The 9,266-nt window shown below is 46.4% G+C and overlaps 1 protein-coding gene across 1 annotated transcript in view; it reads left to right on the top strand.

Moving 5' to 3' along the window:
• Window positions 1–3,864: 3,864 nt before the first annotated feature.
• Window positions 3,865–9,266, top strand: part of setd1ba (SET domain containing 1B, histone lysine methyltransferase a) — a gene marked incomplete at its 5' end in the record, with an annotated part of 21,371 nt that continues 15,969 nt past the window's right edge. Inside the window, 6 exons of the mRNA XM_083657512.1 lie at window positions 3,865–3,928; window positions 4,147–4,298; window positions 4,566–4,664; window positions 5,018–5,288; window positions 6,434–6,555; window positions 7,831–8,949. Of these exons, the coding sequence (XP_083513638.1) occupies window positions 3,865–3,928; window positions 4,147–4,298; window positions 4,566–4,664; window positions 5,018–5,288; window positions 6,434–6,555; window positions 7,831–8,949 (1,827 nt within the window). The remainder of the gene's footprint in view (window positions 3,929–4,146; window positions 4,299–4,565; window positions 4,665–5,017; window positions 5,289–6,433; window positions 6,556–7,830; window positions 8,950–9,266) is intronic.

The following is a 9,266-nucleotide window of genomic DNA, read 5'->3' as shown; positions in this document are numbered from 1 at the left end:
CTGAAATGGATAACAAGAAAAACAGGCCTCTGACACTATTCAGTTAGGGGTGGCTGTTGTTGTTCTGTTTGAGGAAAGCGGTTTTATAACAGAGATAATGCAGAAACTTCAGGTCGTGCCACGTTGGCCACATAATCTAGGCTACAGACTTTGAGCTCTGCTTAGGAAAAAGTCCATAAACGGCACAATGATGCCATATGATATGCCCCGGGAGGGGGGGGGGTACACAGACACAAGCACAAAATGTGACTGCGCGATATGCACCCTATTAAAGGGACACACCTGTGGAGACCCTTTACGCGCACCTGGAGATCATTTTACGCACCCTTTACGCGCGCGAACGAGCCCCCTCTTGTCACTCTCTTCTTCTCGTCCCCTTTTCTTCCGTTTACCCTTTTCCGACTAGATAGATTGCATCTCGTCTCTCTCTCTCTGTGTGTGTGAGATCCTCTGCTCAGCACTTGGAAAACACGGCCATCCAACCACACAAGCCTTTGTCTTGAAGGTAGAGTGAAGTGAACGCTGACGCGGTCGCGGAAACCCGAAGCCCCCCGGTTGGTTCAAGAGGCAAACAGCAGCGCTGCAGTAGAGAGACTGAGAGAGGATGATTCCTGTTGACCTTATATGGCTGTGTGTGCGTGTGTAGATGGCTGTGTGTGGGGGTGCAGCTCAAATGGCAACCGGCCAGAGCTCTCGGATTACTGCCGTTGCCAAGGCGAGGAAGCAAGCAGGCGACGGTGCTGAATACGACACATAAATGTTGCCTTTCTACACACGTTTCGCCGTTTAGTCTTTCCCAACACGCACCCCGTCCGAGTTAAATCACCCTGGTCCAGGCTGATATAATGAATCCCCGGTGAATTTAGAGAAATACCGAGAGGTTTCCCCTGGCAACAACAGCTCCTCTCGAATGATCGCTGAGCCTCACCCAGTTCGTTGTGGCGCAGCAACATTTCACAGCACATTGCTCTCCTTTGTCTGTGAAGAAGCCATTTTGAAACTGAGAACAGCAGAGAACCCATTTCAGCAACTGTAGCCTACACACCAAAAGGTCTGTTTGGACAAAGGGAGGCAATTCATTTTCTAGCCTACAAGATATTTCTCCCCATTAACACCTTAAATGCTCGATTAAGACTCTGTTGGATTAACATGTTTTGAATACCTAACTGTAAGTTTACAATTACAATACCAATCAATAAAAAAATATATGGGTTACAGTTATATTTTACAACAGTCATAATATGGTTTTGTTGGTAACGTTTAAATCATGTGTATCATGTTTGTCCTCTCTTTGAGAACATAACATACTTACATAATACTTACACTGGAACTGGCAGATTGAGAGAAACGGCTCAAAATCCATTACCTTTCAAGAGCAACCTGTCCTTGTAGTTTCTACGTGGTGTAACGCTCACCTAGATATCTCGAAATGGACGAGGTTAGAGATCTGACTGCAATCCTGTCTTCAGGGGGGGAAGAGGAGAGATTGTTTGCATATTGCCCACACAGATGATGATGCTGGAAGATGTTCAGCATATTCGCTGGTTAAGAGGCGAAGCCTGCCTGCCTGCCACTGACCCAAAGTTTTCAAAAGAACTATTTTTCCTCTCTCTCTCTCTCTGCCTGGATTCCTTCCTTTTCAGGAGATGCATCCCCACCCTTTCTTAATGCCAGTGTTAGAGGATCCGAAGATGGAACTGAAAACATTCCTCCCGCCCTGGCAGCGTTTAGGCCTGTTAAATGCATTTCATCAAAGTGCCGAGGTAAATATTCTCATCAGAGTTTTCCCTCCATCTGCTTCCTCTCTAAGGTTTGATAAGACTGCCTTTTTTTCTCCCAGCCGTTGTAGACTGAATGAGAAAGACTGCCAGGCTATAGATTCTCCACACATTTAAATATGCCCTTGAAGGGAAGGTCAGTTACACCATGCATTTGCCTACTACACCTAATGTGATTTAAGTCTTATCACTTTCACATAAGTACAATTTGAGTAAAAGGACTTAACTGAATTCATGGTATTCAACGTTTGCTGAGAGAAATTGTGTTATAAAAGGTATCAATCAACAGATACATTGCAGGCAACACGATGAAAGTATTTTTGCACAGGGCCATTAGCTGCCCGTGGCCTGCTTTCTGCCATCTGAGGAGCAATGGTAACCTGGAATGGATATTTTGATACCAGCATGCCAGTGTGAACATTTGGAACAGAGTTGGCAGCTAGATAAACACCAATTTCTGTATGATCAATTTGATAGCTCAAAAGATAAACTGACAGAAAACACTTTTAATAACAGTTACTGCATGCCTCATATATTTACAAAGCTTAATCATCAAAATTGTTAATTATAAAAGAAGTGAACTTACTCATTGCTAACCATATCCTACAAGGCCATAAAGTGCAATGCCAACAGTCTGCCATTACACATTTGGTTAATTTCACTGTGCTGTTGTCCCCATCAAATTAACACCTCCAAAACTATAAGCTGTTTATTCACAATATTTTGGTTTCTTTTTTTTTTCCTCTTTTTTTTAACTTCAGAAACATAAATACTATTATATGGGTGTGCCATGACCTAGTTAAGACAAAGGTGGATTCCAGGCAGAGGAAAAAAGGTTCAAAATGTCAAAGGGATTACATCCAGTATTTTATCTTCCTTCTTCTCAATCCTTTAGAGGAGGAATCATTGTTTTATCATAGTCCATGAGAGGTGAGGAAATCAAGTATAAGATCCCTTTTGGAACAAAGGAAACCCCATATAGGCCATTGAGTCCTGTTTCAGGAAAATGGCTGCTGAGAGGCGCTCAGCCCCCTCTCTCTCTGCTCTCTGGTGAAGGATTCCTCTGCCGTGCGCCTCTAATAGCAGAACGCTGAAACGCTGCTGCGCTCTGATTGGCCGTCCGAGCTGCTACTGTTAACCATCGACCAGCCAATTGCCCGAGCACTGCAAAAATACCAAGCAATGTCAAACAAAACACACTTTGTTAGGCAACGGCAGCTATAAATAAAACTCGCTGGTTTAAATTTGTAGTAAATTAAAAAAAAACGCATTTGTTTAGAAATATAAAAGTCGGCTGCAAAGCAGTTTGGCAATAGTTTGGCACGGATTATATGCTGGTAGAACGGACTAAACTGAAAAACGTAACACACTGCTGCTGTAGTATTATATTAAAGGTTATGTAGAGGCCGAGTTTATATCGAAATCTGTTGACTTTGGAATAAAAATAATTTCCCTGTTTTACAGACATTTTCCATTAGCAGTCCACATCACCATCTCAGCAGCGGAGTTGCTCCAAACCAGTCAGCTGTTTGTTTATCGCAATTGGTTTTAAAATCTGGCCTAACATGTTGGGGTTGTGAATATATGCGAATATAGTATACGCAAATAGCTACGAGTAAATAATTGTATAGCCTAGTGTCAGTTGAGAAAATATTGCCCCCAGTCAGTGTCTATCTTGTTTGCCATTTGTGTAAATGCAATCAGTAGATTCAACACAGAAATTATTTTTGAAGCATGGCTCCACTGGACTAACCTGCTGCGTATATATTAATCTCACACGTGTAGGTAAACGTAATCATTCCGACCGTTTAACAATACACCATTTCAATGCGATACTTTAGCGATATTAAAAGAACGGCGAAACAACTTTGTAACGAAAGTGCGGCTAACACAGGAGGTGGGCAAGCTCAGCGGTGTATTGTGGGAGAGACAGAAGCTACAGACTAGAGGCACACAATATGTGTTGGCTCTCGCCTAAAAGGAGGCAGTATTCTTCAAGCTAAAATCATGTAATGTGCGGTAATCGGCGAAAGGAAAACGATTTCGTCTTTTCGTCAATAAAAAAACGCATTCTATCGGACAAACCATGTCCAGGCCAGCAGAGAGAAATAGATTGAACGAGGACCATGGCAGAAGGCAGCAGAGTTCAAGTAAGCTTGTTCGTTTTCTTTCTCCAGCCTCTAATGCCTGTTTCGCTAAACTGGGATACGCTAGATCCCATTTTTGCTCGTAGTTGCTCCAGCCTATGAGCAAAGTCAAGCATCTGTAGTGTATTGTTGCCTTGTGTGCTCGCTGTTTATATGCTGATAACGGCGCCGTATTTCGCCTCATGGTAGCTTTCTGTTCGGTGCCTGTGTTATCGCTCCAGGTTTGTCGAACGGCATGGACAGTCATCCCGTCGGCGGCTCGGGGGAGAAGCGGAGTCACCATTGGAGAAGTTACAAGTTGATTATTGACCCAGCGTTGAAGAAGGGACCGCACAAACTGTATCGCTACGATGGACAGACTTTCAACATGCCCGTAAGTGGACCCGTTTACATCCGCCTTTGATGATGCAGCGGCGAACGCTACAATTGTAACAGAGTATCCGACCTCCATGATGGGTTACAATGTAGCCTGTTATCGGGCAGGCAGGCAGCCTGGCTCGTGTCGGCATCTTTGCACGGTGAACGTGGATACCGTGTTTAGTTTATGCACGAAACTCCGTTGCAACAAGTTATTGCCTTGTGAACTCCCGAGTTTTGAATGGGAACGATAACATTGTTGTCCCCCCCCTCCCTCCTGCAGAACCCTGGGATGCCACCGTTGGACACCGTCCGAGACCCGAGAATCGGTCGTCTCTGGACTAAGTACAAAGAGACTGACCTCCCGGTACCGAAATTTAAGGTAGATAACGTTGACAGAAAGTATCGTGCTTTTCCCCCATGTTTTCTGGGGGGGACTGTCAAGTGCGTGATGGCCAGACACACCCCCTCTGATCTCTAGGACATGGTATGATTGTTGACGGGTTATAGCCTCCAAAATAACAATGCATCCACTGCATAACTTGAGTTTTTGTGGCTTTAAACATATTGTTTTTAAATAGGTTTAATATAGGATTGCTGGCTGGATTTGGATGTCGACTGCGAGTAGTCTTGCACTTTGCCTCAACTGTTGTTTCTTTGTGCAGCTGTCAGAACAGACCCGATGCACATGGTATGATATTGACCTGATCATAACCTGATCCCGATCCTTTGCAGATCGATGAGTGTTACATCGGCCGGGTGCCTCCGAAGGAGGTGACATTTGCCAGGCTGAACGACAACATCCGAGAGGGCTTTCTGACCGACATGTGCAAGAAATTCGGGGACATCGAAGAAGTGGAGATCCTGTACAATCCGAAGAACAAGAAGCACCTGGGAATAGCCAAAGTTGTTTTTGAGAACGTGAAAGCCGCCAAGTCGGCGGTGCAGACTCTTCACAACACCTCTGTGATGGGCAACATCATCCACGTGGAGCTCGACCCCAAAGGTAAATAACCGCTTAACAACCCACAGAAATAAACCCCCCACACATCCCACATTGTATGCATGTGTTAGTATTCATCCCGAGCGAGAAGAAAGAGAAAGTAACGTTGCATTGTTGAAATCCACTACGTTGTTGAAATTTGCGTGCGTTGCCTGGTAACGTGGGATAATTGAATTTCATTGAGAAACTTGCCTGCTCTCACTATAGCCAAAAGCTGGTGCGTAATGACTCCCACTGTGTCGTTCCAGACCTGTAAACACACACAGTCCAATCTGTCAGATTCTGCCTTGCCAGAGGGAGTTTTGTTGAGTCCCCTTTTAATTATAAACACTGAAATAAATGCCTTTCTTTAACCAGGCCAGCACTGAATGTCTTTGACTGGCACAGATACACAACTTATATTAATTGTAATCTTAGTGGAGAGCGTTTCACCGCTGTATTTTGAAATATTGCTCTCGTGTATTTCAGCCGCTTGTTACTTTTGCACGTTTGAAATGAAAAGTTGAAAACTGAAGCAAATTGTTAGTACCTTTTGTTACAATGTTACCGTTTTCCTCTGGCTGCCGCTCTGAGTTTTAGATGCTCAAGTCTTCACCTAAACTCCCGCACAAATCTTCTCCTTTGCTGTGCTGTGACATCCTGTAGTAGACTCTCTTAAAGAGGCAGTCTCTCTCTCTCTCTCCACACGTGCACTTTGTGAGTGTGTTTTGACTTTGAGTGTTTTGAGACATGTTTGAGTTGCGTTACATCCTCCCAGTGCACGTTGCGATGCATCAAATGTTTCAGCTTACTAATAACGACACTGATCATGTTGATTGCAAAAACATTTAAAATGAAGTCATATTTTCTGTTTTGGAGTTTTCCAGTTTACAATATAGGCAGGAAACATTTTGATAATATTACTACTAGGTGAAGCTCTTGCTGTTTTCGTAATCATTTTGGAAGTGTTTTCTTTTGGGAGGAAACAACATAAGTGGATGATGCCCTTCTACAAATGTTTATTTGTGAGTTCTGCTCATACAGATATCGAATAGCCACTATGCTGAAATCATGCCAGATCAGTTTGAATTCAGCTCGCAGGCCGGATTACATCTGTTTTAGAAAGTTGCCAATAGACCCGCCCTTGTTATATTTTCCGCCCCATTCAGGTGAGAATCGCCTGAGGTACTTCCAGCTCCTTATGAATGGCAGCTTCACTCCCTGGACGCTGCCTGTCGGTGGAGAGGAGGCCAGGGAGGTTTCCCCTCGAAGTCTGGCAGAAGCCCTACTGGTAAAAATAATTTTTTTGTTCATGGCTGTTAGTTGTTCAGGGCACTAGATCATCTTGAGAGGATGACCGGTACACAATGATCCACGTAAAGAAATGATCCGAGTTGAGTTAACATACTCTGTGAGAGGCTTAACTGACACAATAAACTATATTACTATAATTATAGTTTTAGTTTTGACAAAAGGAACAAACGTCCCGTTCTAAGCTGACATCCTTATCTCACATCCCTTTTATCAGTGCAGCAGGTGGTAAAATTATGGCCGAGGAAGGAATGTTCTGCAGCCTCTCTTCCTGTGGAGTGAAGTGGCAAAGACACTGATGCACTTTGAGCTGTGGCCTCGGTCCCCTCACTCCGCACACATGTGCCTAAACACTCCATACAAATACTCTCATTTCCACTGCTTTGCTTTGTAAAGGATCCTGTAGTCAAATGCAATGCAGGTCAAATGCAATGAAACGAACTGTCATGTACAGAGCAATGCAAGAATGGAACTTACTCCCTAGGCATATCACACAAGAAAATAGCAAATTTCAATTCAAAAATTTGGTAAAACTGCATCTCTTAAAAAGAAATGTGGACAATTCTTAAAGATAGATTATAGCTATGATGTGATGTGTGTATTATGGATTATGGATAGTGTGTGAATTTTGATTGAAATCATTTTTTGAACTATGGATGAAAATGCTCGATTATATAATTGATCTGCTAGGAGCTTTTGTCTTGTTTGTATGTGCGTTTTGTATGTTTTTAGGTAGATTTTTTTGTTTTGTAAGCTTACATCATGTATGTTTAAGTGTATGTTTGTGTGTTATGATGTAGTCTACACCAGTCTGTAGTCTGCACCAGTCTGTAGTCTACACCAGTCTGTAGTCTGCACCAGTCTGTAGTCTACACACCAGTCTGTAGTCTGCACCAGTCTGTAGTCTGCACCAGTCTGTAGTCTGCACCAGTCTGTAGTCTACACACCAGTCTGTAGTCTGCACCAGTCTGTAGTCTACACCAGTCTGTAGTCTGCACCAGTGGTTCTCAACAAGCGCGCCGGGGACTACCAGGTTGAGAATCACCGGTCTACATCATGAAATGTAACTGTTTTGGCCATATGGAGAAAGTGATCCACCACTTTTCATGATTGCATAAATACGCTGTAGTTTCCCTAAAGATCTGCTGAACAAAACGTTAACATTATATTTCTCTGTTTCTAGCTGTCATGATCGAGGTTTTTTATCGGTGTGAATTTAATTTCTGTGCTTCTGATCCAGTTTGCCTCCTCTCAGGCGTGCGAGCCCATCCGCCGGCTGTCGGAGAGCAGCGGCGGCGGCAGCGCTGGAGGCCCGGCTCCGCCCAACAGCAGCTCCACGCCTCTGTCCCTGGACACGGCCTACTCCAGCCTGCGTCAGGACACCACGCCCACGTCGCAGGGCACGCCGCACAGCACGCCGCGGCAGTCGGGCACGCCCTTCTCCCAGGACTCCAACTACTCCAGCCGCCAGTCCACGCCGGCGTACCAGTCGGGCCGCGCCGAGAGCTCCGGTGGCTACAAGACGCGCCGGCACGAGAGCAAGTTCCAGGACGCCTACAACCGCCGGCCGGAGAGGCCCCAGTACCGCAGCAGCATGTACCGCGGCACGCCCTCCTCCTCCGAACAGCAAGCCCCCTTCAAACAGCACCAGCTCACCCCGCCCGAGCCTCCGCCCTCGCCCTTCACCTACACGGCGCCTCCTCCCCCCGCCGCCGCCAACTTCAAGACGGCCTTCTCGCCCTACCAGGCGGCGCCCATGCCGCCCGCGTTCCCGCCCTCGGAGCCCGCCTTCCACCAGCTGGAGGGCGAGTACCTCCGGCCGCCCCAGCCGCCTCTGGCGGCCGCCGCCCCGGCCGCCGCCGCCGACTTCGCGCCCATCAAGGATAGGCCGGAGACGCCGCCGATCCCCGAGCCGCCGCCGGAGCCCCTCCCCCAACCCGCCACGCCTCCCCCGCAGACGCCGGAGCACTGCCCCTCGCCCGGCTCCTCCCCCACGCTGGACTCGGAGCGCAACAGCCTGGACTCGCGCATCGAGATGCTCCTCAAGGAGAAGCAGACCAAGCTGCCCTTCCTGGCCGAGCGCGACTCCTCGGACACGGAGGTGCGAATGGAGGGCAGTCCCATCTCGTCCTCGTCCTCCCAGATGTCCCCGGTGCCGCCGTACACGGGCGGCCAGCACAACTCTCGTCCCTCCAGCACAGGCCTGGAGGACATCAGTCCCACTCCGCTGCCGGACTCCGACGACGAAGAGCCAATTCCCGGAACCGCCTCCCTGCTGAAGAGAGTCAGCTCTCCTGTCCACGAGAAGATGAACACCAGTGACCTCAAAGACGGGCATTTTCACGGCCACACTCCCACTGATAAAACGGACATGGTAAGTCGTGGAGTTTGCCAGATTAGGTTCTAGTATTTGTAGAAAATATGAAATTGGGCATTCACATAAAATGGGAATGCAATTTTGGAAATAGCTCCTCCTATTTACATTTGTATTGCATGCATTTGCATTTGTTAAAGAGCACGATGCAGGTTAGACACCACTTTGCATTAATATGTGGGACTTTTATGTAGCAATTAGGATTCTCTTTTGTTTTTTCCCCACACGTAGCTGCATCTAGACTGGTTTTTGTGAAGCATCTGGCACGCGCACATAAAACCCTCAAATCTAGCAATAACACCTGTGACGATTTTAAT

This window comes from Poromitra crassiceps (genome assembly GCF_964638095.1).
Source record: "Poromitra crassiceps genome assembly, chromosome: 21".
Lineage (NCBI taxonomy): Eukaryota > Metazoa > Chordata > Actinopteri > Beryciformes > Melamphaidae > Poromitra > Poromitra crassiceps.
This window is presented reverse-complemented; position numbering and strand designations above follow the sequence as displayed.